This window comes from Equus caballus, chromosome 13, assembly GCF_041296265.1.
Source record: "Equus caballus isolate H_3958 breed thoroughbred chromosome 13, TB-T2T, whole genome shotgun sequence".
In the NCBI taxonomy this organism is placed as follows: Eukaryota; Metazoa; Chordata; class Mammalia; order Perissodactyla; family Equidae; genus Equus; species Equus caballus.
The window spans coordinates 35,757,972-35,785,668 of record NC_091696.1 but is presented as its reverse complement, the minus strand read 5'-3'; the positions used below and the strand labels follow the sequence as shown (position 1 = coordinate 35,785,668).

The window sequence follows — 27,697 nt, the reverse complement described above, 5'->3', positions numbered from 1 at the left end:
ACTATGTGTTTAGAGAAGGAAAGACCCAATATTGACTGCTGGGTCAGTTACAGGAGGTTTCATGTAAGAGGTGACATATGAGCTGTGTTTGTGTCTGTGAAGTGTTTTCCCAGGTGGAGGGAACAGCATGTGAAAAGCATGAAGTGTGAACAGAGTGAGGTTGTGGAAGGACAAGTTCAGCGTGACCCAAGGATGGCCTGCAAAGAGGCCTTTGACTGCAGTAGTAGAGCGCTCAGTAAGTGTGGTTGGCTCGATGGATGAATAAAAGAATGAATGTTGTATATACATCAGGCACTCTTACATCTGACCTGAGGGACTGGAACTGCTTTCCTTGGGAAAGTGTATTCCAAATTTCAGCTCAAAAATCACTCTTTGAAACACAGTCCTTGTTTGCATTGGGAAAGGCTTATTCTGAGTCAGGTACTAGTTTATCTTAGGGATTTTGTCTCCTTGTTAGTTACACAAAGAACAGTATATTTTCAGCCCCGGAAGTACTAAAAGGTAATGAAATGAAAAGTAAATGATCTATTCCAACACTTCTTCTCTTCACCTACATGGTGTCAGCATTGACCCTTTTTGCCACCTGGTTTAGAAGTTCATTTATTTCATCCAAGCCAGTGGTCTCAAAGTGGCGGTTATGTACCCCAGGGAGTACGCAAGGCAATTTATTTGGGGCTATAGGAAGAAAATATTAGCATTTTTATTTATATCACTTTTTATGCTAATTGTTTAATTTCTATATTTGTGTATAAGATACACAAATATACAGACATACATACATAAATATGCATCCACTTTACAAATACACAACATATGCACTCACACACACATAGATATACATACATACACACAAATAAAATGGAGTTATATGCTCCCCCATTTTTCTTGGCACATGCGATTAGAAAGGTTAGAGATCACTAATTTAAACCATGGATCTTAAAATATCTTAAAATTCTGTCTGGGTTTTGAAAATAAGAGTACACCTCACTTAATATCAGTTTAAAAGAAACACTTTAATGAAATAAACATAATAAGTTGTAATTCATGTTTAATAACGAACACATACTTGTGGGTAGTTTAAATAGATTCTTTTACGCCAAAGTAGCTTTCAAAGAACAATCCATAACATGTTTTCTTAGTAAGATGGTAATGAATTCCATAAACATCTTTGCTGTGCTCAGCCTGGTATCTGATGTTTCCCTCCTAAACTGGTTAAAAATCAGTATTGCAGAGGCGCCCTCAAGGACGGTGCCTTGCCCACTCCTACCCTGGTGCTATTTGGCACAACACTGACATCTAGAGTCGGTTGTGGCTTATTTGTTCTGAGGTTTTCTTTGTTTAACCTTCTGCTTTGGATTTTCTATATTGTAGCTATCGCTTTCTTACTCTCTTCTCTTCCAGTCTTGCTTTTCGTTGGCGGCATGATGTAAGTGATTTTGTATACCCTGGCAGGAAAATGTGCACTATACCATTGCCCCATGGCAATACCAGAGGAATCGTTTGCTCCAAGGTAGTTTTCAAGATGATTTTCGCTGACTCAAATGTGGGCACTTTCTTTCCTCCTCGCCTCTTTCCCCTTCCCTCCCAGCTTAGTCTGACTGGCCCATCACGCCCACCCCCGGGTGCGGTTCTTCTGCTCAGGGCACGTGGTGTGGCTCCAGACCTTCAGGGTAGCAGTCATCACGCACCTCGTAGGTTGAGTGAAATAAATAGAGGATATATGTTGTAAAAATGGAAGTTTGTGAAAATGTTAGACTGCTTAGAATTCTCCTAGCAAATTAGGGCAGCATTTTTCAGTTACATTTCGGTGGGTTTTAGTATTTTGGGAATTACTGTGAGCTGCAGTTTCCTTATACTCTGGCTTCCTTCCTTGTAGCCAATTGTCTTTTCCATTGACCTTTGGTTGTTTCTTTAAAACCCTGTTGGGTGTATGTCCATTAATACTGCATAACTTGTAGAGTTGGATTTTCAGTGACTTAAATGAAAATTAAAATATTTCTATGGTCTTTCATAGTTGGAGAGTACTCTTCTGTTTTCATAAGTGTTGTCTTTCTCCTGCAATAGTAAATAACAAGCCATATTTAAGGTTAGATAACCAACGATGCCACACTGCGAGCAACATGTAAACCACAGTGCCATCTCTCACTCTGGGACATAAGTACTCTTCCAGTAATCTTAAAGGTCAAGCTACCATTTTCCCTATATTTAGAGTAAGATGTGGGAACTGAAAATTTATTTTCTTATTCAGATGCCATTGTCAAAGCCCTGGCTTAGAACGTGTGACAGTTCTTCCTTCCAGGCACGTCTTCAGGCCACTTAACTTTGCCTCTTTGCTGAAAAGGGTGCCCCAGCCTCAAGAAGAAAAGAGTATGAATAGGCATTTTTAATTATTCAGGGTGGTGTCTTAGGTAATTAGACCATTTCTTTACATATTTGTCTATATTCAATAGAAGGATGAAATGACTGTTTAGACAATATTCTTTCCTGGGTGAAAATCCTTTTTAAAAGTTGGATTTAAAAAAACACACCTCATATCAGAAACCTGTTGCATTTGCCCTCCTGGCTGCTGTTTAAGAGGAAAATATCCTTAGTCGTATTTAAGTTCATTATTTTGTATTCATTTTAATTTAAATTTGAGTGGTCTGATCATGCATCATGGAAGCCGAGTATCTACTCTACCAGCTCTAAAACAGCGTCTTGTTTGAAAAACCTGTTTATATAGGACTTTAACCAGACACTGTCAGAATGTATTCTAGATAATGTATTCTTTCTACCATTCCAACGCCAAAGACTGAAGAAATACTGAATTTTTATTTCATTAGCTGAGTCTTTTCTAATGTGTTTATTTCTGCTTTATTAGCAACAAGTAATGTTTTCTATATAATTTGACAAATGTTTGCAACATCTACTTAATGCCTACTACTACACTGCTAGATACTGTACAAAGTAGCTTTTAATCCACAAAAGCAGCCTTGTCTATATTGAAAACATTGCCTGTATCTGGTGTGTTTCTGAAAGATTCCACGTCACTAAGATGCCAGCCTGGTCTCTAGTTAATATTATATCAGATGTCCTTTGTTATGTATTTATCAAAACAGGTTCTATATGAAAATGCATTATATGTGAAAGTCCTCTTTCAGACTTTTCTAATGATTATTGATGGCTTGTTGGCAGCTTAGTGTTTTTAGTCAAACCTGCTTTATATCTGCATTAAAGCTTTTTGCTGTTTCACACTTACAGGTTCTTGGCTTGTCTCCACGTGTCTCTTACTATATAGTTCTTGAGCAATTTCCCGAAAAATACGCCGAGCGCTCTTCTTCTATAAATACAAAAGAGAAAAAATGTCTCTCTCCCTTAGGGCTAGAAGCGATGCTTGGTGTACATCATCAGAGCTTTGTCTTCTTTTCTGCCGTCAGTCTCCAAAACCACCCCAACCAGCACATCTACCTGCCATTCACTCTTGTATTTTAAGTACATTAAGTAGAATTTATGGTTGAGAACTATCAAATTTAAATGACAGTTTACCACTGGAGATTCTCACTGAGTTTCTCAGCAATAGGACACAGCATCCAAGGTTGAAAGTCACCCTGGTGTTCTCTGTGTTTCTTAAATTATTTCAGATTTGAAATAACTAGAACCAGCCACAATTTAGAAGATATTTTACAAGCGTTGGTCTGTACCTTTTGTGAGTCCTCTGTTTCTTTGTTTCTTAGAGTGTTAGATTTCGACTGTCAAGAAGAAAAGGAAAGTCTTATAAGACACTTTGTGCACTCAGAACAATGATGGCAGCTATCTCATACCATAATAAGATTCAACTAACATAATATTTAGATGATATGCAGTAAGATTTAATAATTTTCATGTCATTTCTGAGATTTTACTAATAACTCAAACTGATGTCGATTGTAGGATTTATAGTAATCCTAATATAACACATATGTTCCCCCTCTTATAGCCTATAAACAACCAGAAGATATTCTTTCTTAAAAACTTCAGGCCTTTAAAAAATAATTTAAGGCAGCTTCTGATCTCTTTGTTAACCCCTTTTTGCTCTTAAAAGCTATTCTTAGGCCTTTCATAGATAACATTAACCCGCCTTCCCCCCAGCAGAAAGATAGCATATCAGATGGTTATAAAGGAGAGTCTCCTATTCCCATATTACTGGGTTTTAAGGAGAAAACACTATAAATAGTGTACTCTGGTTAATAATAATTTCAGTGAGGAAAATGTCTGCTTTCTTCTGCAGACCTCTCCTGCAGGTGATCTCTCCTGCAGGTGCACAGGAAGATGTTAATTAGGTGAGCTATTTGTGAGGCTCACGTGTAGAGAGATGAGAGTTATTTTCTTATGATAGTATTCAAGGCTATTGGGACAGCTGAGACAAAGAAATTTGACTTACCTTGGAGAGAACTATGAAGATCACGAGGACACCAGTGACGTAGATAGAGAGCAGTGATAAGAGAGCTATCAGGACACTCTGCATTTCCTTACTGAGAACCTTAATTTCTTTGTCACAAAAACAGAGAGTCTCAGTCACGATTGAAACGTTATCGCAAACACACGTTTGAAGTCTGACTGCAGCTGCCTGTCAGAGGGGACATGAACTGCCTCTGCTGGCTCTTCACCTGAACATTGATTCAGCGTCTCTTGATTCAAAAGACACTCAAGTGCTTGATATAATTAAAGCCAGTTCATCAGTTTTTAAATATATTATACCAAAAATGTTACTCATTTTTAAAACCAAAAATTTTTTTAAATTCAATTAATTACTGCTCATGATGCTAGGAATCACTTTTTATATAAAGCATTTTAAAGTTAGATGAACGTTTTAAGACAGTTTGTTCAAGGGCATTTAACATTTCTTTTGGTAGAAATGATGTAGAAGTGTCACCAAGAGTCTGTTTATGGAGTTAAGATATTTTCCCAAGTGTTTGTTAATGCTGCTATTTATAGCTTTGAGCTGTTTCATATCCATAACGGAATACTGCGGTCTGTAAAGAACTGAGAAGGCCGTACACTGAGAACCTTAGTGCTCACTCATACTCAGAGACAGGCATTGTTACATCTGCCCCTTCTTCCTAACAAGGTTTGGGAAGTAGAATTGTTGAATCCGTTTTCACATTCTGAATTTCTCCCTCCTTGCAGGAGGTATCCTGTGCTCTAGGTAGGGATGGAGTAACGTGCCATGTCTTAAAGTACCTGATTATTTGAAGGATAAAATACAATTCGATTTGTAATTATTATCTGAATAACCTGTACATTTCAACTAAATATCCCATAGATGCTTATCCTGTGAACTCAATTTAGACAACATACATGCAGAATGAGAGGGTCAGGGATCCCCCAGTGGATTCTCCCCAGATTTGTGTTTATTTTCCATAATGCATATTTTGGGAGGTCCAGTTTATTGATTGTTTATGCTTCTCCAGTGCTTTGTTCTGGATGGTGCAATACCAGACCGGTTCCTAAGAAACCTGATAGTGAGTCCTTGCAGGTTTCCCTTTGGACTTGGTACATTACACAAGCACTGTAATATACAGAAAGGAGGACATAGGTGGTCCACCTTCACTAGTAAAATCTGGACATTGAGAGAGAATACAGCACCCAACACAACCCTGACTTTGTGTCTTCGGAAGCTGGGAGCTGGAGTCAGAGTAGTTCTTTAACCAAACTTTCTGTTGGTTTGTGCTCAGGTCATGCCTTACAGATTTATCTCATAATTTCTGTATATGAGTAATGTAAAGCATTTAAAGGGCTGAGCAAAATGTAACATTCTGGAATAAAGCCTCAAGTGACTGACCTCTAACCACCAACGTGGTCCCTTCTCCGGTTCGCTTCGCTCTCGAGTCCCTTGAACTGGGAAAGGCTATTCCGCAGATGTAGATTGCACTGTCATTGAAAGCCAGTCTGTTTACAGTGAGAGAAACTTGCTTTTCTGCCAGGGCTTCCCTCACTACGAATTTGTCCGCCTCACTTCTGCATCCGTCCAAGCAGAGGCTCTCAGGCTGGTAAGCACCATAGCGAAACCACAGGCTCATTGGGGGCTCTGCAGGGCACCCCGCTGTGGAGAAGGAACACTTCAAGGTAACGGCCTTTTGAGTGTAGTCCACTGTGAGGTGACCCGGTTGAGACACAGAGACTTTACAGTCGCTCGCAGCACCTGTGGGACGAAGCAGACAGGCTCTGTGGAGCGGGTTTCTCACCCCCCTTTGCCTCTGTTTCTATTTTATTGGCATTTTGGGGCTAGAAGACCCAAAATTCTTTTCTTTTTCTTATCTTACTCCCACACGAACAAAACTGTAAAAATAGACACCAGTGGTCCTCCCTTCTGCTCCCCATGTTCCCTGATCTTAACCTGCTGGTTTGCCATGATGTCTTGTTCCTTGGAGATTGTCCCAGAGAGGTTCCGTGGAATTCGTGTTGTGAGCAGAGATGGCAGCAGATCTGGAGTCAGAAGTTTGGGGTCCACGTGTACACTCTTGTCACTTACCAGCGTTCCTTTGATCTCATGCAGATCACTTAATCTCTCAGAGCTTGTTTCCTCATCTGGACCCTGGCCTCGCGGGAGTGTTGTATTCAACGTGGTAACGGATATCAAAGCCCTGGGTGCAAATACTGTTGTCCATGATGGAGACATGAGCAGTAGGGATTGTTTTTGTCTTGTGGGTTGGGGTCACTAGGAATTCATGGCAGTCCCAGTTGTTCCTTTGTGAGCCCGGTTGTCCCTATGGGAAATGTTATAAAAGGCCAGGCGGACGCCTGGGGAAATGCAGCCCTGGCTTAACCTGTGCCGTCTTTGTTACTGAGCAGAGGCCTGTCGAGCTGCCATGCCACGGCCAAGCGAAGTTGAGTTCTTCCTGGCGCTTGTACGCTGCTTTGTAGTTTTTACCTTATTCGATGAACACTATTGGGATAAAGGGCATAGGCTGGAGTTTGGATCCCAGCTCTGCCAGTTCTTAGCTCTATGGTCTGTGCATCTCGGTTTCCTCATTAGCAAAATGGGGATAGTGTTAGGTACCTCGTGGGGTTCGTGCGAAGTTTAAATGAGACCATCAACACATAAGAAGTATTTACTTGCCTAAACCATAATAAGTATTTAATAAAAGGTGGCTATTTCTGCTGCTGCCGCTACTCCTGTTCGCACAGTTTCAGTCACCCATTTTAGCGACAATTGTGGAGGTCTCAGCAAGATGCTAGCAGGGCCGGGACTAGACACCCAGTCCAGTGCTCTCTCCACCCTGTCGTGCGGCTTCCCAGGTTACGCAGGTTGGGTCCCCACCTTGGCCTTCAGATCCCAGGCATGTGAAGCTGGAAAGCCACTTAGGTGTTTTAAAATGGGGAGACCTGCCCTAAACTCTTTTTGGGGCAAGGAAGGCCCTATGTAAAATAGTATTGGTTCAGACAAATGGGAATTTTTTGCGAGTTTTTAGACTGACTTCTGCCTGGTTATTATATGTTTCCAAATAATTTTACTTGTCTGAGTTTGTCCTTTTTGCTACTGTAATTGAAAATTGAAATTTAAAAGTAATCCACGTGGTCTGACACTTAAGGTTCAGACGGGCTTTTTTCACTTAACATTTTTCTTATAGGTCGTCTTGTGAGGCAGATCTATTCACCATGTTTTAATTTTAGTGTTTGTAAAACTTGGGAGATGAGCTGGGAGCTTTTTAGTGACCTAATAAGTGCAAGCTAGACAAGAGGGTCAAGTCACCTGGAGAAGACCAGCCGGTTTCTCACAGTCTGTAGCTGACTGAACCTCACATCTCCTCCCTAGAAGTACAGAGAGACACTTTGCAATGTATAATGATCATTGTATGTCGGAAATCTGAAATGGAATGGGGCCTGCCAAGCCGCAACAACGGTAACCAACAGTGTCTCGATCTCAAGTCCTCTGTCAGATAGGTTTTTACAAGGGAAGCTGACTTTTAACACTTTTCTTGGAGAACTAATGTCCCAGGATAAAATAACTATTTGCAACTTTGGAGTTTCCTATCTCCGCTTATTTTTCGCTTTCTCTGCCGTTAGTCTGAGTTGGGAGAAAACCAGCTGCAGCAGTTTCCTATGAGAGCGCAGACTTATGAGGAAACCGCTGCTCCCTCCCCTCAGCTGTTAGGCAACATATTAGCGAAAAGGGGAAGTTGGGAGAAGGGGTCACACCACCGCCCACTCCTGTGAGCAGTTTCTCTTGTAGGACTCTCTGTAGGGTTTTTTTTTTTTTAAACACAGTACTCTCTGAAAAGGTTGAAAGTTTGTCTCCTTGGTGGAAGGAATAAAAAAGATCACTGTCCTGTTTTTAAAAGCAACCTAGAAAATAAATAGAAAAGTAATTTTTGATACTTAAAAAAAAGGCTTATTATGGAAAATTCAAACATTGGCGGAAGTCGCTGGCTGGCCGCACGAGCTCCCTGCCGCCTCCTGACTTCGGCGCCCTCTTGTTGCGTTCTCTCTCCCACCTGCTCCTTCACTCTCACCTGTTACGAATTCCAGATATTTGTCTGCACATCTTTCAGAATATACTTTTAAAACCTACAGATTCTTCTTTAAAATAACACCAATTAAAATAGTTTATGAGTAATATATACTTATTAGGAAAAAATAGAATATTACTGAAAGAAGCAAGGAATCACCCATAGGCCTTTCACCAAAAAAAACCACTGTTAACATTTTGATATATTTCTGTACAGATGAAAAAAAATTAATTTTGACAGCTTTTACCCCCTTCCCTGCCCTCTGATTCAAACTTTGTGGGCAAATTGGAGAGTCTTAGATTTATCAGAACTATGTTGAGATTATTAGAACTGTGATGTAGGAAACACTATCTTCCATAAGGAAAAAACAGATATAGGCAGAATTTAAAAAATAAGATATATTATGAGATGGTCATTCTCTGTGTAAGGAGCCATTGCATTTTGTTTTTTTTTAATGATAAGTACTTTATAGAAATTCAGCTTTTCAGAAATACTGTTCTTTGAAAATATTCAAGTATTGTTTAGTGCGTGGGAGCTAAATTGTCGATGACTAGCACATGGGATTTTCAGGATATTTTCAACCGTTTGGTGAGGGGCTCTTATCTAAAGCAGAAGGAATTTTCAAAGTTAATATAAAACTTCTCAGCTATTTTATTACCTGTTTCTCTGGGGAAAAAGGAAACATGTTAGACAAGTTCCATAATTTTATACATTTAAAAATTAATCTCTAGGTGCTTAAAATATAAATGCATTAGGTGAAAAATAGCGATTGGTTTAAATAGAATGGAGGAGAAAAAAGAAAAAGAACCTTACCCGCATAGAATAGAATCAGATTGATTTCCAGACCGAGAATGATCTTGCCTCCGTTCACAGTCTCCATGTCCGTGTGTGTGTGTGTGTGGGTGTGGGTGTGGGTGTGGGTGTGTGTGGTGGGAGAGTGTGTATTTGAAGAGAGCTGGCTTTTTTTTTCTTTCTCTTTTTAGACAGGAAGAACTGAGGAGAGGAACTCTTATTAAGGAACTGTCATCAGGAACTTTCTGAAATTGTGTAAAGATTGTTTGTAACCAAATGTCACGATTTAAAGTTGCAATTTTAGCCTGGAGCATGTTTCTAAATGTTCCCATGATAAATTCTTGGATTTTACAGATCCTCATAGGTCTTCGATGTTTTGAGTGAGATTTTGATTTACATGTAGCTCATGCAAAGGAGTACTGTTTGACAAATAATTCGTCCTTTAAGTTTCCAGAGGGGTTCTGTCACCGGTCCTGGGGCAGCTCCTGTGTGCCCAGTGCTGGACCGGTAGCTGTTGGAAATCGAGAAGCAGCAGCAGGAGGTGTCTTCACATAGAGACAAGAGAAATTAGTGAACCAATACATCATGGTACAATGAAGAAATAAGTTGTATGGCTTTAACTAGTTGTACCCCAGTTTTGTGTAACCCATTTTTAATGTGCTGTGAAACAACTGTGTGGGCCCTCAGTTGTGTGTCTGTCATCCCCCCATGACCCCCAGCCCCGTCGCCAACACGCTGGGAGATGTCGTCAGGTTCTTCTTTGTAAGCAGGAGAAACTGACTGGGGCTGACTTAAGCAGAAGGGTTTGGGAGTAGCTCACACAGTCGGTGGGAGAATTGGAGAACCATGTTTAGGGTCCACAGCCAAGAAAAATGCCCCAAATCGTGCTATAAAACTGGTCTGAAAAGCATACTGCTGCTGCCAAGCACTACATGCCGTGGTATGGGCCACACTGTTGATAGTACCACTCAGCGCTGCCCTACCCGCTTGGTCTCAAGCCAGTGCTCCGCTCCCCAGAGAGAGTCCACGTCCCCACTTCTCTGGGTATGAGCTCTTCCTTCCAGGTGAGTGTGTCTGAGTTTAGGTCACAAGCCTGTGCCTTAGCCGTTCGGGCTGGAAAGCTGCTTCCCCAGGCTTCGCCTCCCACTAAGACTCAGAGAAGAGGGTGCAGGTGCTGAACCCTCTTTCTGTTTGTACCCTGGGTACCTGTTCATTATGTATTTTCTCATTTATATAAAGTTATCCTCAATCTGAATTTAGTAACACTTTTAATATACGTATATATTTTTTACATCATCATAGTACCTAGAAGCATCCTGAAGTTAATATATAGCATTATCCCTGTGTATGTGTCTACAGTCAGTGCTTCGTGTGTATGTGAACTTAAAGACCTTATCTAACCCCTGAGCGCCTCAGGCCTTTGGTGCTCATAGGTTTAGAAATGACTGACGTGACTTCAGTCGCTCTTCCAAGAAATGCTAGGTTGATTCATCTGTTCTAGGGTTCTACCTCTCTCTGGTCCTGGAGCTTAACTTTTATGAAATTGTTCTGAAAAGTTAGGGAGTAGATCAACTTCCTTTGAAAAACACACTGATGATCTGTTTTTATAAATTAAAATCCTTCATTAGCCTGTTTTCCGCCTGATAAACCTCTCTAGTTAATACATTGTATAAGCTCACACTGTAAGTGCTATATTTTCTTGCATTTATCCAGAACCCTCTTTCAAATTTTATATGTTACTGTCTGCTTCAATATTACAGTATTTAATGAGCAGTCTTCCCAAACCATTAACCATTACACCCCAGGCAGTCTAAGGGAGGGTGGTATCCGAAACTCTCCGAGAAGGTTGTAGGATGGGCTCTGGATCCAGATAAACCTGGGATTACGTTTCTGCCTGACGCTCGTTAACCTTGCAAGCTTGGGCAGGTTCTTCAGCGCTTCTGAGTCCGCACTTACCTGTTTGTCCTCCTGCCTCGGGGGCTCCCTAGGAGATGATTCATCAAGGCCCCCAGTGCTTGGCACACACCAAGTCCTTGACAGATACTGCTCTTCCCGCTTGTCTCTTTAAATAGCTTGTTGGTTCAAGGATTTAACTGAATGTTTTTATTCGTTTTAGTAGGTGGCAAGTGGGAGAAACCATCAGAAATTTTGGAAATCAAGGGACAGAATTGGGAAGAACAAGTGAATAGTCTGCCTGAAGTTTTCAGAAAAGCTGGGTTTGTTATCGAAGCTTTCACCAGACTGCCATACCTGTGCGAAGGCGACATGTATAACGACTACTACGTTCTGGACGACGCTGTCTTTGTTCTCAAACCAGTATAAACACGTGGAGGCCGAAGTCTTCAGAGTCCACCCCAAGAATGTACACTCCAGAGGAGGGGCTGCATTTGTGATTATGTGAAGGGAGGACCTTTGGGGACTGCCGTTCTAAATATCATGTAGGAATTTAAAAAGCCAAAATACTAATTATTTCTTTGTAGTTTGTAAAAGGAGTGTTTTTAAAAAAGAAAAACCCAACTCTTTGAGGATTTTTATCAACTCTTGACTCAGTAATGCAGGTCACACTCCAATTAAGGAAGATATTTTTTATACTTCATTGCAGTAGGAACTCATTCCCAGTCAAAGCAATAGTCGTGACTTCACGTGGAACCGATAGATATGGATTGTTTTTAATAAAATGAAGACTGGCAATAAAGTTGTCCATTCGCTTGCAAATATTGGTTATAAAGTATTAGCCACTGATACTCTTTCATGTTTAGAAATTCTTTTTGTCATTATTCAAGAAAATGTTTTTAATCATGCTAATAAACTTTTTTGGAGATGACTTTGGCATCATGTTTGAGTTAATGAAAGGCTCCCCCACTGTCTTTTATTGCTTTGGCTTCAGGGGTGCCCAAATATAGCATTAAGTGAAAGATGCAGTCAACTTGAATATGTAGTAAAGGAAGGCTTCAGACTGGGTGGGGGTGGGGGAGGTTATTGCAGATTTCAGCACACACTGAGGCAGTCTAGAGTAACCCTCCAAAGAACCTCATCCAGGTATGCTTCAGAGACCACCTGCCACTCCCCGCCACTCCCCAGGTCACGTTGCTTTGGGAAACACAACATGCTGGGTTCTGACTTTGTAACAGCTTACATCCTGCACTCAGAATTTTGTTTTTCTGGGCAGTCTCAGGTTCTCAGAATTGAAACATTCAGTTGTGTCTACTGACAAACGCAACCTAAAAAATGTTTTAATTTTACTTCTTACTCTACACTTGTATACCTCTTTCCCAGAACTTGGCTCTTCCTGAAGTCCTTAACTGAGTTATTTGCAGAGAATATGGTTTGAAGACCCTGTCAGACTCATGCATTCTAGAATCTGTGGGTGCCTCCAACCATATTCCCAGAAACATTGCAGTAGAGGAACTCATTAGCAAGATTAGTAACCATTGTGGATATTCCAAAGAGCAGAGCACTTAACAGAATCTAAAATCTCAGTAATAACAGATCCTGATTTGAGATTGTGGTTATTAATAATATGTTATTCTCACAACTTTTTCTTTTTTCACCCAGGTGTTGCATTAGATATTCTCATTTATACGCTCATAAAAGTCATCAAATCAACACATTTACTGCAACACCAGGGTATAAAGGAGAATTAAAGCCTTGAGAAGAATTACTTTATTCATTAAGAGCAGCGTTCCCACATCCTCAAACCAGTATCTTCCACTGTTATTGTGTAGACATAATAAGAGTTGGGTTATGTGATTTATGCAAAATTGTAATTGGTGCGTTCTAATGCTTTTTTCGAGGAATTCAAATAAGTGCAAATACTTAGCACCCTAGATTGTAAAAATAGAAGAAATGAGTAAACTTAATGTAGTTCTTGTACAGTTGTGTTTTGCTTCTTTATAAACTGTCTGTTGTAATCAGGGGTTGCTGTTTAGACTGTCGAAAAAGAGTGTAAGAGTGGTGGATGTTCAAAGAGGCAGGTTGCCCAAAAGTGTTTCACAATTTTGAAATTGAGAATGAATTTGATGGTCTATTTTTTTAAAGAACTCATTCTTTACCCAAAAAAAGAGAAAAGCACAGACATTTGTGCATTTCACAGATAAACAGTTTCTCAAAATCTGAAGTTCTCTGAAGACCAGCATATTAACAGCTTCATTTTATGGTGAAAATTTAAACCAGCAAATCCGCTCACATTTCCTATCTGGTCTTGAAAGCCTTGGTGGTGTGTTACCGTTCCGCTAGATGGCAGTGTTGCCTACCGAGTGTCAATGGCTTTTTTTTCCTGAATGGAATCATGTTTTTTCCCCCCAAAGTCTAATAAAGCTGCCTTCTTGTCTGCACCATTCCTCGTGTAAGTGCTTCATACCAAGTTAAGGTCGTTTTAGAGAAATTAAGACGAGCTCTATTTGTGGTCAAAGCAACTAACCAGTTGACCTTAAAGGTCGTGGAGAAAGGAAATGCCAGCTGCACCTGGGAGTCCTAGCTCCCTGCACCTGCAGCTGTAAGCCCGCTGAGTGTCTAGACTGCTGATTTCGGAGAAGGCAAGGCAAGGAGCTACAATAGCCTCAGTCATTTTTCCCTTGTGCAGGGTTGTTAAAAGCGATAGTGTATTTTCTGCCCTTCTCTATGTCATCAGAACTTACATAGTTGACCTTTATGTAACAGAAAAGAAGCTGGGCTGGGAAGTAAAGTAAAACTTAGTCGTTTCAGGTCGTCTTTCTGACTATAAAGCTTTGTTTTCAGTTAATTCTGAGCATAGTATTTAAACGGACTCGTGATGAAGCAAGATGTTCTCATCAGTTGCTTCCCACCACTTGGTTACTGATAGAAGTGTTTCATGATCCTTTTTCTCTAACTACAGCACCTTCGGCATGGACTTCCAGTGACTAAACTGAACTACCGTGTTTGCATAGATGCCTGAGTACCCCCAAATAAGCTTGTATCCAACGCACCCATATTCCGTCTGAAGACAGTGCACTGTCAGTGCTGTCCTGCAGAGTTGCACTGGCTGGGAGTCCACAGAACAAAAACGAGCTCATATGAACTTGAAATAGGGTGCTTTCAAAGTTACACCCAACTTATCACAATACAAAATCATGAATTAGCAGAGGGAATTTCACACTGTTTCCATGCTGAGAAACATTTGTTTGTGATTAAGTGAAAAAATGCACCCAGGATCATTAAGGAAATATTGCTACAATGTAAAATTCAACAGCCTGCCTTTTTGCAATTAGGTAATGAGACAATAGCTAGGCAACATGAACAGCCCAATAAAAATAAAAGAATTTCACATCTATTGTAGCTATCTGTATAGGCATTCATATTTCGCTGCTTGCTTTATCAATTCTAATATATTTGCATTGTGTTGTCTTCTATGCAGGAATTGATTTTAACTTTTTAGTTATCACTAGCTTTTTAAAACTTTATCTTTAAATAAACTTTTATTTTGAAATAATGTTAGATTTAGAGAAATCTTGCAAAGATAGGACAGAGAATTCCTATATGCCCTTTACCTGGTTTCCCTAATGTTATCTTATGTAGCCGTGGTGTGTCAAAACTAAGAAATTAACACTAGTACATTACTATTAGGTAAACTACAAACTATTGGGATTTTGCCCATTTTTCCATTAATGACCTTTTTCTGTTCTAGGAGCCAATTCAGGATACCGGCACATTTAGTTGCTCACTTTCAAAATTATTAGTGTTCCTGACAGTACCGTTATTCGTTTATCTTAGTTTTTTTTAATTGTAAAATACACATAAAGTTTACCATCTTAAAAAAATTTACCATCTCAACCATTTTTAGCTGTACAGTTCAGTGGTATTTGGTATATTCATATTGTGCAACCATCATCACCATGCGTCTTTAGAACTGTTTTCATCTTGCAAAACTGAAATTCTATACCCAGTAAACACTAACTCCCTGTTCTCTTCTCCCAGCCCCCGGCAACCACCATTCTACTTTGTATGAGAAAAGTGGAATCATACAATATTTGTCTTTTTGTGACTGGCTTATCTCACTTAACATAATTTTCTCAAGGTTCATTCATGTTGTAGCATGCGTCAGAATTTCCTTTTTAAGCTGTGTAATATTCCATTGCATGTATATACCACATTGTGCTTATTCATTCGTCCGTCAATGAACATTTGAGTTACTTCCATCTCTTAGTTATTGTGAATAATGCCTCAATGAACATGGCTGTACAGATATCTGAGTCTCTGTTTTCACTTTTTTGGGTGTATACCCAGAAGTGGAATTGCTGGACCATATGGTAATTCTCTGTTTAATTTTTTGAGGAATTGTCAGATTGTTTTCCTCAGCAGCTGCACCATTTCACAGTCCCACCAACAGTGCACACGAGTTCCAGTTTCTCCACATCCTCATAGTACAACTTGTATGGCATTGGGTTTCCTTTACTAGTAATTTATGCTTTTTAGCTCGCTATCTATATCGATAGGGGTGAATTGGAGTCAGTGTTCACTGATACCAAAGTATGTCTTTTTAGCTATGAAATTTTATACTTTGGGAGAATTAGGATATTATTACATTACGAGAGCTTAAGATTTCCCTCTGGATTTTAGAGTCAATATGCTGTATCCACATGAATTAAATACTATATTTTTGTTACAAGGCCATTTAAAAACTTTCAATACTTCTTAAATGATACAAGTAAAGATTTTTCCCCCAAAATAAATGACTATGTAAAATTGGAATGCCTTATACACTCACACTTCTTAAGTTCTTGAAAATAATTACGAACAGATAGAATGCCCAGATGCTGTTTTCTTATATCATGTTCAGGAGTAGGCACAGGACATTGGTTTTAAATGCCTTTGAAACGTCAACACTTTTCAAATGGTAGAGTTGAGTTCGTGGAATACATCGGCAGTCCTTTTTATCCTCAGCAGAACAAAACAGTCTTTCCTGCACTTGATTTTGCCACCTTGTTTTTATTACTTATTGTTTTTAAGGTGGCTATGACCGATCATAAAGCCCTACTGATTTTTGCATTATAAGCACATGTTTGTTGTAGGAAAAGTAGAAAATACAGACAGGAGAAAAGAATAAAATACAAATAAACTTGACCTATCCCATAACCTTGAGAGCAGCACTATTGATGTTTGGGTATATGGCCTTCCAGACTTTCTTCTATGCATGTATGTAGCCACACATACACGTTTACAAGCATTTAACATTAAAAAAAGTAAAAATGAACAGGTACTTTGATCTTTCCAAGATGAATCATGTGAAACTCATAGACAGCCATTTTCTAAATCAAAAATTGACAGGGGATGGCCCCATGGCTGAGTGGTTAAGTTCGAGTGCTCTGCTTCGGTGGCCCAAGGTTTCGCTGGTTCGGATCCTGGGCGTGGACCTAGCACCACTTGTCAGGCCATGCTGAGGTGGCATCCAGCATAGCAGAGCCAGAAGGACCTACAATTAGAATATACAACTATGTACTGGGGGACTTTGGGGAGAAGAAGAAGGAAGAGAAAAAGAAGGTTGGCAACAGATGTTAGCTCAGGCGCCAATCTTTAAAAAAAAAAATTGACAAAGGCTAGAAGACACTTTCTGTCATTTACGCCTTGAGAGTAAACTGCTTGGTCAAGGGATGAAACCAAGAGCTGGGGATAAAATGTTTTTGAGGATGCTGAGCACTAGTATTATAAAAATAACTACCAGCTGAGCAGTAGACCAGCGCAATGTGCCATTTCTGAAGACAGTGTCTAATTGTGCCACTGACAAAATAATGTCAACATTAGGCATTTCAGTTATTACTTTAAACATTTTCAGGTATTGAGATGTGTTTCATTGAATTTTGTGAAGGATTGCAAAGGAATCTCTATAGTTTACAATTGTATTTTCATTAAAGGGAAAAGTTATGCATAATCCCACCAGGCAAACCTAATGCTTCCATGCATTTTCTGTTTAATAAAAGTGTGTACATGCATATTACTTAATATTTGGCTTTGGGGCATATAAAATCATTTCTTTGTGTTACTATTACATGGTCTTTGTTAATGCCCATATTAATGGCTGGATAACCCATAGAGTGGAGGTATCGTGGTTTATGTAACCATTTCTTTATCGGTGGACACAAGTTGGATCTCTTCCCCCTTTCCCCCTTGTTCTGTACATATATGTAATGCTGCTGCAGTAAATATTTTGGTGCACAAACCTTTTTTATTTCTGAGGAGTTTTTTTTCCCTTTAGATAAATTTAGTCACATTTACTGACCAAGGGGTCCGAACACCTTTATAGTTCTTTTATTTAAAACAACTTTCTATTATGGAAAATTCCAAGCACATAAGGAAGAAAATGAGGTAATAATGACCCCTGCTCACGTGGCTGCAGCAATTGACGCATGGCCAATCTTGTTTCATCCGTACTCCTTGGTCCCCATTATTTCCTCGCAAATCCCATACATCATATTTCAGTTTTGTAAATCTACATCTGCAAAGAATGACTCTTAAAAGAGAGCCACAGGGGCCGGCCCGGTGGCGCAGCAGTTAAGGGCGCACGCTCCGATTTGGCCCGGTTTGGATCCCGGGTGCGGACATGGCACCGTTTAGCTCAGGGCCAGTCTTCCTCAGCAAAAAGAGGAGGATTGGCGGCACATGTTAGATCAGGGCTAAGCTTCCTAAAAAATAAAAAGAGAGAGAGAGAGAGAGAGCCACAGTATCATTATCACACCTTAAAAACCTAACCATTAACTATCCAGCGACCACTTTGCTCCACTTGGTTCATAAATTTTTAATTGTTTGAATCCCGATCCCAGTAAAGTCTCTACACAGCAATTGGTGGATCTGGCCTTCGCGCTCCTCCGCTTCCTCCCTAGCCGCAATCTCAGAGAGGGGCGAGAGGGAGTGCGTTTCGTCTCCGTCTTGTGCGATTCGGGTCTGGAGAGGAAGCCCCAGGAGGGGACCGTGACCCCCGCGGCTCTTGGTGTCTCGGTTTCCACTTTGGCCACAGCGGCGAGCAGGTCGCGCTGTGCAGGCTGGCGCTGCCCGCCGCCTGCGCCCCATCCCCGCCGGGCGGTGGGCGCGCCCTAGGAGTCCCGCGGCCCGCCCCGCGCCGCCCGCCCGCAGGACGCAGAGCAGCCGAGCCGGGCTCCGCAGGTGAGGCGCGCGGCGGGCCCGGGAGGAGGCCCCGCGGGGCCAGGCGCAGGGGACGCGGGCGGGCGCAGCTCAGGGCGCTGGGGCGCGGGCTGGGGGCTCGCCGTGGGGCCTCCCCAGGGAAGCGGCACAAGCTGTGCATGGCGCGGAGAGCCCGAGAGAGAGGAGAGGGGGCAAAGTGCGGGTGCAGCGGCTTTAAGGGCTCGCTCATGGGGCCGGTTCATAGGGGGTGGGTGATGAAACGTCCAGGAAAGGGGTCCGAACTCACTTAATAATAGTAATAAGAACAGCAATGATGACAAAAACTGTGCAATAATAGCAGCCAAAACAAAAGCATCAATAATAATAATAGCTACTGTTCGTTGAGTGCTCATGTGTACCAATGCTGGGCTCAGTTCTTTACATAGTTTACATATAAGGAAAGTTCTTTACCCATATTACCGTATAGCTGTTGTGAGCAAAAAAATGGGAAAATGCAGGTAAGGCAAATAGCACCGACTACGCATTGGATAAGCTTGTGAACTTTAAAAACATTTACACAGTCTTTGGGAGGGAGGTACTATTGCCATCCCCACTGTACAGCGGAGGAAATGCAAACCCAGAAAGGTTAAGGAATTTTCCCAAGAGTGCACAGCTAGTGACGGGTGGTCCAAATTAAAGCTGGGGCTCCTATCCTTGAGGTGGCACCAGCCACCTGGAGTTTTAGGGTCAGGGCTGCTGAGCAGAGAGGCTGCAGAGCAAAGCTGGTAAGTGCTTGAAATCATTTAGTTCTGGGTTTGGGACCCGGCCCTGGCACTGTGTGACCTTAAGCAGATCACTTGACTCTTAGAATTAGTTTCCTCATGTGTGAAAAATAGAGATAATGATAATATTTGCCTCAAAGACTGCAAGGATTAAGTGAGACAATGTATAAAGAGAGGCATATATTTTGTTCTCTCTCCTTCAATGGTTGCTAGGATTGTGATTACTAGGGAGTCAGGCAGCCCTGCATCAAGACCCCTCTCTGTCATTTGCTTGCTGTGTGACCTCCGTGTGTCCACTGAACTCATCTGTGCAACCAAATAAAGTAAGCCTTCAGGGCCGATGGAAAGAAGTGAAAGGGGGCGCCAGGCACGATGCCGGTGCCTGGAAGATGCTCAGTGAGACCAGTTTCTTCCCCTCTCCTCTTTTCATCACGGAATCCCAAGTGTTCCGTGTTGCTCCTCTGAGACTAAAAGAGAGGAAGGGTAGTCTCATCCTTGGGGCAGAGCTAGGACGAGTGCTCAGGCCTCCATGCCTCCAGTCCAGAAAGTGCCCATTCCATTGACTTCTGCAACCCCTGCGAGCTGGGCCGTTCCCACACCAAAGTTTGAAATAAAATGCAAATCCAGCTTAATTAGCCTGGTATTCTACAAGCCAGAAGACCTAGCCCATTGTGCATTAATAGGAATGAAAATGGTCTCACGTTTCTTTTTTTGTGGAAAATCTCCAAGTTAGTATCTGTAGGTCCATATGTATGTATCCTGAATACATACCTTAAATGGAGCTGCTTTGCAGACAGTAAAACTCCATGTAATTGTGACCTGTTGGTTTGTGTTTGGGGTGGGATGTCCCAGCACTGGGGGAACCTGCCGACGTCTTTGCAAGTTTCCGGCATCTTTGCAAGTTTCCTAGACGATGAAATGTCTCTCATCCATACGGTGACCAACTCATCCTGGTTTGCCTGGGACTTTCCCAGTTTTTAAACTCAACCCTTCAGTCCCAGGAAACCGTGATGGTTGGTCTCCATGCTCATCCAAACTCGGGCAGTTTCTCAGGACACTGTGTTCATTTCAGGTTTGTGGTTATTGTTGCTGTTTTCATTTTGGTCCTTGCAGTCCTTGCCTGCCTGATTTCCACTGGTCTGCACTGGGGGGAGCCTTTTCTGGGGGCTGGGGTGGGGCCCGTCGGGGAAAGCTAGCAGCTCCCAAGTCGCCACTGCCCTGGACAGTCCTTTCAATCCTTTTGGCCAGCCTCCTGAAAGAGAGTGTCCTAGAGGGCTTTTAATTAAAATCAAATCCCGCGCTGGCGATGGGCTGGGGTTTCGTTGGAACGCAGACATTATGTGCAGCAGAAAGCGCGGCATCTGTTTCAGTAACGTAAACCTCTCCACAGGGTTAGCAGGACGCTGGAGCCGTGAGCACAAGAAGCCTCATTGTCTGGGAAACTGGAGAATTGTGAATGAGGCCAGTGCCCCAGGGCAGCTGACCAAAGGGCAGGGAGAAAAACCGCCAAAGGTTCCCCAAACCCCAACCCCCCAAACCCAGTGAGAGTTATTATGAGAGTTGAACACACACCTGAGGGTGGGACTGGTGGGGCAGAACGCATCTGCAAAGTCCTTTGGGATCAGGGACTCAAAACCTGTTAGAAGGCTTGGCTTTTCGCGTCTGGAGGTTTCAAAAGTTTCCATTTGTTTCTGCCCAGGGCAGTAAAATGAGCATAACTGTTTCCAAAGCTGGTTGTGGAAGTCCCTTTGGGGGATAAAGAATCCATTTGCAAAAAAAAGAATCCATTTGGATTACAAGCCAGACAATACCAGGGAAATCTGTATTAAAGAGTTCTGGGGCACCTATCAAATATCTCGAGGATCCGTGGGTGTGCTTTACAGTGTTCCTGTCGAGTTCCTGTAAGAGGGCGGCATCCCGCAATTGGGGTGTGGGCTGCCCGAGAGTCAGGTGGAGCGAAGTGCAATTCCCAGTCCTCATCCGACCGGACCCAGGAGCAGCTCCCGAGTGGTCCTCCTCCCCTCTCTGCACTTGACCTCCAGGACGCCATCCTCACCTGTTTTCCTTCTAGCCCTGGCACCACTCCTTGCAGCCTCCTTTCCTAGTTTGTTCTCTTCAGTCTACCCTCTTTTATTAAAAACATGCAGTCGCTTTTGTTTTGCTTTTTCTTTTTAAAAGTCATTTATGTGGAAAATTTCTAACACATATACAAGTACACACAAGAATATAATGAACCTCATGTACCCATCTCCCAGCTTCAACTGTCAACTCATAGCCAACCTTGTTTCAGCTATACCTACCTCCCACCTATTTCCTCCATCCCGTATCATTTTGAAGCCATCTCAAACATGACATTTCTCCTGTAAATATGTAAGGATATAGCTCTAGAAGGGGGGCTGGCAAACCTTTTCAGTAAAGGAACGGAGAGTAAATATTTTTGGCTTTGTAGACCACGCAGTTGAAACTTCTCAAGTATTTTCAGCTTTGTAGACCACACAGTTGCAACTTCTCAATTCTGCCGTCATAGCATGAAGCAGCCACAGACAGTACTTGAATGAATGAGCGTAGCTGTATTCCAGTAAAACTTTATTTATGGACACTAACATTTACATTTCATACATGACATTTTCATATGTCAAGAAATATTTGTTCTTTTCATTTTTTTTAACCATTTAAAAATGTAAAAACCGTTTGTAGCGTGTGAGCCACACAAAACCAGGCATCCGTTTGAATTCAGCCCTTGGGTTGTAGCTTGCTGACCCCCTGTTGCAGAAGGTCATTGAGAGAATGTGACTGCCCGTTGACCCATGAGCTGGACCCAGGCAATTGGAGGCTCCTCACCCTTCCCCTGTCCTTGGAATGTATGTTCTGCACAAGGTGGGAGCTGTTTTCAAGGATGTAGCCTTAAGAGAGTAAGGTGTTGTCAAAACTATCTGGACAGTGTACGTAACTGAACCCAGTTAAGGCCGCTATATGAACTCTTAAGATTCTGGTGGAGACACAGAGATCTAGTGTTCTGTGGTCACTCAAGAGAAGCCTCCTGTGTAAGCTGCGTTCCTTACTAGAGCTGCCGCCTGCAGCTCTGGAGGGCTCTGCCTCCTTCCTGCATCTCTCCTTGGCCTCCGTGCAGTGGGGCCAGTTTGCGAACCAACACGGCTCCTTTAAAAAAGTAAGCACTCCTTTAAAAATAAAACCACAATTCCATTATCAAACTTAAAAATATGAACAATAATTCTTTGAAATCTTCCAATATCCAGTCCAGGCTTAGATTTCCCCAGTTGTCTCATAGTTTTGTTTTTTATGGTTTGCTGGAATCAGGATCCAAATAAAGTCCATGTGCTACAAGTGATTGATTTATCTCGGTTTTTTTTTTTTAATCCCTAGTTCCTTCCTCTCCTGTCTCTCTCTTAGCAATACATTTGCTGAAGAAACTAGTTGTTTGTTCTGGGGAGTTTCCCAGAGTCTGGATTTTGCTGGTTACACCTGGTCTACCCAACATCTTAACAAAAGGACGCCCTGGGTCTCAGCCCTTAAACCTCACCCAGTTTCTCCCTATGCTTACTTTCTGGGTGATCTCATCCAGTGTTATGGGTTCACATGTATGCCGAGTGCTCTGTATAGACAGCTCCATTCTGGAACTCTCCCTCACCTGCAGACTCAGATACCAAACTGCCTACTTACCATCTCCGCTCGGATATGGATCAGGCATCTCAAGCTTAGCATGTCCACACCTGAGTTCCAGGGCTTCTCACTCGAACCTGCTATTCCTATGGTTTTCCCCATTTCCCATCTTTCTAGATGCTCAGGCTGAAATCTTTGGAGTCATGTATGAGTTTTCTCTTTTTTTTATTCCCCACATCCACTGTGTTGGCTCCCGCTTCAGAATACCTCCAGAATCCAATTACTTTTCACCACCGTCTCTGCGATCTGTGACTAAGTCATTGTTATCATCTCTAACCTAGACTAGTCTCCCTGCTTCAGCCATTGCCCCCCTCCAGGCTATTCTTAACACGGCAATCAGTGTTATTGATCCAGTTTTAAAAATTCAGAGCCTGCTCTAGTGCTAATATCCCCTTCAGTGGTTCCCATCTCCATCCAAGCAAAAGTCTTGGGGCTTACAATGGCCTAACCTCATCTCGTATTACTCTCATCCTCATGCGACTTACTGAACATGCAAATTGCATTCCTAACCTCATAACCAAAGGCCTTTGCACTTGTGGTTCCCTTTTTCTGGAACATTCTTTCCCCTGATTTGAATTTTGAAAACATCAGTCTGGCTTATTTGCCTATTTAATAAACCCATATATAGAGCTTTCTTTGTGCCAAGCATTGTTCTAAGTGATTTTCTATTATTACCTCATTTTCTCTTCATATGACACTATGATGTGGATGCCATTATTGACCCCACCTTACAGATGAGAAAATGGAAGTACAGAAAGATTAAGTAATTTGTACAACATCACACAGCTAATAAGTGGTAGAGGTGAGATTCAAACCAGGCCGTCTAGCTCCATAGTTCATGCTTTTCCTTTCTATTTTAAATCAATGTTAGTGGGGTGTAATTTACATAGCAATAAAATGTGTCTGTTTTAAGTGTACAGTTCAATGATATTTTATAAATGTATGTATCTGTGTAACAACTACCACAATCAAAATATATTTCCATCACCCCAAAAAGCTCCTTTGTGCCCTTTTGCAGTAAACTCCTACCACTGCACCCCAGTAGGGCCCCAGGCAACTCCTGATTTGCTTTGTGTCACTGTAGATTATTTTGCCTATCCTATAGTTTCATGTAAATGGAATCATGCAATATATACTCTTTGTGATTTTCTTCTTTTGCTTGGCATAGTGTTTTTGAGGTTCATCCACGTTGCTGCATAAATGAGTTTCTTTCTTTTCCTGTGCACATAATGTACCTTTTTTCCTTTGGATGCTTTAAAAATTTTATTATTTCTAAATAATTAGAGATCCACAGCAAGTTGCAAAAAGGAAAAAAGGACAAGTTCCCATGCAGTCTTCATCCTGCTTCCCCCAGTGATTACATCTCGCATCACTATAGCACAATACCAAAACCAGGAAATTAACGTAGGTACCACCCGTAGAGCTTAATCAGATTTCACTAGTTTTACATGCACTTTGTGTGTGTGTTTGCATATAGTTTTCAATTTTGTCACATGTGTAGATTTATGTAACAGCTACCCCATTCAAGATGCAGAACTGTCCCATGACCAAAAGGCTCCTTCCTGCTACCCTTGGTACCCACACCTTTCCCCATTGCAAGCACTATTCTCTTCTCCATCGCTATAATTTTATTTCAAGAATGTTGTGTAAGTGGAATCACATAGTATGTAACCTTTGCGGTTGGCTGTTTTCACTCAGCATAATTCTGTTGAGGTCTGTCAAAATTTCTGCATATCCATAGCTTGCTCCTTTTATTGCTGAGTAGTATTCCATGGCATGGATGTACTAGTTTGTTTAATCATTCACCCGGTGAAGGACATTTGGATTGATCCCAGTTTTTGGCTATTATGCATAAAGCTGCTATGAACATTCATGTGCAGGCTTTTCTGTGAAGATAAGTCTTCATTTCTCTGGGACAAATGCCCAAGAGCGCAGTTGCTAGGCTGTATGTTAAATCACGTTTAGTTTTATAAGAAACGACTATTTTCCAGAGTAGCTTTACCATTTTATTTTCTTACCAGCAATGTATGAGTGATTCAGTTTCTTTGCGTCCTTTCCAGCATTTAGCATTTATCACTGTAAAAAAATTTTTGCCATCTGATAGGTCTATAGTGGTGTTGTGGTTTTAATGTTCATTTCCCTAATGGCTAATGATGTTCATATCTTTTCCTGTACTTATTTGCCATCTGTATGGTGAGATGTCTGCTCATACCTTTTGCCTATTTTCTAACTGAATCGTTTATTTATTTTTTTTACTGATCGGTTTTGAGAATTCTTTATTCTAGATGCAACTCCTTTGTTGGATTTTTTTTTGTCATTGGTTTTTAGCAGTTTGATTACGATGTGCCTTGGTGTGGTTTCTTCACGTTTCTTCTGCTTGTTGAGCTTCCTGGATCTCTGGGTTTATAGTTTTATCAAGCTTGAAAAATTTTTGGCCGTTATTTCTTCAAATATTTTTTCTATTTGTTTTATATATTTTGGTTGGTTTTCTAATTGTTTAAGGCAGGAGGCTTTATCCCCTGCCAATTACTCCATTATATCTGGAAGCAGAAGTCCATCTCATTCCTTTATTACTGATAAGTGGTGTTCCATTGAATTTATATCTTATTTGTTTAACCTTTCACCTATTGTTGGACATTTAAGTTGTTTCTAATTTTTGGCTATTATCATTTAAACTGTACTAGTCTTTGTATGGACATATGTTTTAATTTCTCTTGGGTAAATGCCTAGGGGTGAATTCCTGGATGATAGAGTATTGTATATTTAACCTTATGGCGCTCCACACCATTGCCAACACTTGGTATTGGCGGTCATTTTAGCCATTCTAGTGTGTATGTAGTGGTATCTCATTGTGGACTCAATTTCCATGTTCCTGATAATTAGTGATATTGATAATCTTTTATGTGCTTTTGGCCATTTGTATTTTTTATTGAAGTTTAAGTTCATATCTTTTCTCCATTCTTTCCCATTGGCTTATTTATCTTCTTCTTACTGAATTGTAAGAATTCTTTTTATATTCTGGATATAAATCCCTTGTAGATATAACAGAGTCCATGCTTATAACAGAGGAGTCCACTGCTCCTCTGCTGGGTGGGGGTGGGGAGTGGGGCGGTGTTGGGGGGGAGGGGTATGAATTTAAACAGGAAAGAGATGATTGTGTCTTAGACTAGGATAGGGGTTTAGATGGAGCAAAGTAGGTGGAATTTTAAAATTATTTTTTAAAAACTTCAAGGAATTCTGTGTCTGTCTGTCTTGCCCTTTTGTCTTCTGAATGTTCTTAAATGGATTAAAAACTACAAACCTGAATCGCTTCTATGCTTGAATTAACTACAGGAGAATGTCTCAGGAAACCAGGACATATTCCCTTTTCCTGTTCCTTTTCCTCAGCCATGGAGTGGCAAGTCATGCCGTTCCAGATTCCAGGCAGGGTAAGTCCCAAGGGAAGAACCATCTGTCATGGCTTCCAGACATCTTAGGGAACGGAGTGGGGACAGATCAATTTAGGTTCATGATGCTGGAAAGTGATTTGGGATGTGTGTGTGCATGTGTGTATTCGTATATGTGTACACATGTGTAGGATTTTCAGGATTATTCTAAAAAGGTGTTTCAAAACAGGTTTTTTCATGCTGGGTACATATAAGCACAGGTATAATTAAAACTCACTAAAATTTTCCTTCGCAAGTGACCTTTTTGGGGGCTCTTTTCCTAACCTATGTTTGTATTTTTGAAAGTCACACAATTCAATTCTAGTTATACATTCAATGGCTTTCTTGCAGATTTGCATCCATTGTTGCAAAAAATGGCGGTGAGTATTCCATTTTCTTTTAATCAAAATCCCCTCTACTGGAACTGCCAATTTTTGGATGTTATGCTCGACGTTCTCTCTTTGCCTTTTAGGAAGAAATAATAGATGGAAGCTATCTGAATGGTAATGTACTCACCCTGTCCCCACTTGCTGCTTCTAAGAATTTCAAACAGAATGCACTGTGATCTTTCTGGAATGATTCCTTTTTAAGTTGTCTTTTCATTTTGTTCCCATTGTAGCATTACTGGATCTCATACAGTTTCAAAGGTAACTCTCCCTAGAGGGGAGGGGAAGGGATGGAATAGATTCTTATAAAAAATTCTTAATGGAAGTCTCTTAATTGTAAAAAGTAATATGTACTCATTGCAAAAACTGTCAACCAAGGCACAAGTGTTTTAAAGTAGACACATTTGCTTCACAAACTTGTGTTTCTCTCTGCACTAGCACAGGAGCTAGCATTTATTGAGTGCTTACTGTGTGGCAGGTACTATTTTAAGTGCTCGATGCACAGAAGCACGTGTAATCCTCACAAGCATTTCTGGGGACAGGGCGATGGTTATGCTATTGAACAGAATAATGGAACTGAGGCACAGGGAGGGGGAATCAAGGTCACGCAGCTGGGAAGTGGTGAAGCTGGGGTATGTGTCCAGCAGCCTGGCTCCAGGGCCCACTGCGCTCACTGTCATGTTACCTACTGTATACGGGCTGGTGTTAGATACCAGGGATATGGGGCAGGGTGCTAGACGGTGTTGTGGAAAGACAAATATTAGCAGATAATTCTAATATGATAAGTACCATGAAGGAGAAAAATGGGAGCCTTGGAGCCTCATGACAGGGCCTCCCAATTATGCCAGAGTGAAAGATCCCACAGACACTCCTCTCCCTGAGGTAACTCCAGTTGATAGTTTTGGATATATTCTTTCCGGTTAAAACGTATTTATTTATTTATTCATTCATCTATTTATTTATAACAAAAATGGGATTATAAAACATTTTCTAATTGCTTCCAGCAGGAGGGTTAATCTAGTGCCAATTATTCCATCATATCTGGAAGCAAAAGTCCGGCTTGTTCCTTTGTTATTGATGAGTGGTGTTCC

At 41.3% G+C, this 27,697-nt stretch overlaps 3 protein-coding genes across 10 annotated transcripts in view; 2 read left to right on the top strand and 1 right to left on the bottom strand.

The window, feature by feature from the left end:
- METTL9 (methyltransferase 9, His-X-His N1(pi)-histidine) overlaps nt 1-13,597 on the top strand; it is a 43,881-nt gene extending 30,284 nt beyond the window's left edge. For 2 of the 4 annotated variants that reach the window (XM_070230883.1, XM_023616137.2), the window contains exon 5: nt 11,380-13,597. In XM_070230883.1, the coding sequence (XP_070086984.1) occupies nt 11,380-11,582 (203 nt within the window). In that variant the 3' untranslated portion in view covers nt 11,583-13,597. Of the gene's footprint in view, nt 1-11,376 lie in introns of all 4 variants that reach the window. The other 2 variants (XM_005598856.4, XM_023616136.2) reach the window with 1 other exon arrangement.
- On the bottom strand, nt 995-9,517 carry IGSF6 (immunoglobulin superfamily member 6). Its single transcript, XM_001500764.7, has 6 exons — nt 9,282-9,517; nt 5,801-6,160; nt 4,400-4,506; nt 3,681-3,728; nt 3,239-3,319; nt 995-2,055 (listed from the first exon to the last, which is right to left on the bottom strand). The coding sequence occupies exons 1-6, from the start codon at nt 9,346-9,348 to the stop codon at nt 1,999-2,001; spliced, it is 720 nt and encodes a 239-aa protein (XP_001500814.1). The 5' UTR covers nt 9,349-9,517; the 3' UTR covers nt 995-1,998.
- A 4,474-nt stretch (nt 13,598-18,071) lies between the features above and the next one.
- OTOA (otoancorin) overlaps nt 18,072-27,697 on the top strand; it is a 69,403-nt gene continuing 59,777 nt past the window's right edge. For all 5 annotated transcript variants that reach the window (XR_011424308.1, XM_014730057.3, XM_005598857.4 and 2 more), the window contains exons 1-5: nt 18,072-18,374; nt 26,129-26,223; nt 26,572-26,600; nt 26,693-26,723; nt 26,840-26,867. Coding sequence is in view for 4 of the 5 variants with exons in the window: in XM_014730057.3 (XP_014585543.3) it covers nt 26,133-26,223; nt 26,572-26,600; nt 26,693-26,723; nt 26,840-26,867 (179 nt within the window). In the remaining variant the exon portion in view is untranslated. The remainder of the gene's footprint in view (nt 18,375-26,128; nt 26,224-26,571; nt 26,601-26,692; nt 26,724-26,839; nt 26,868-27,697) is intronic.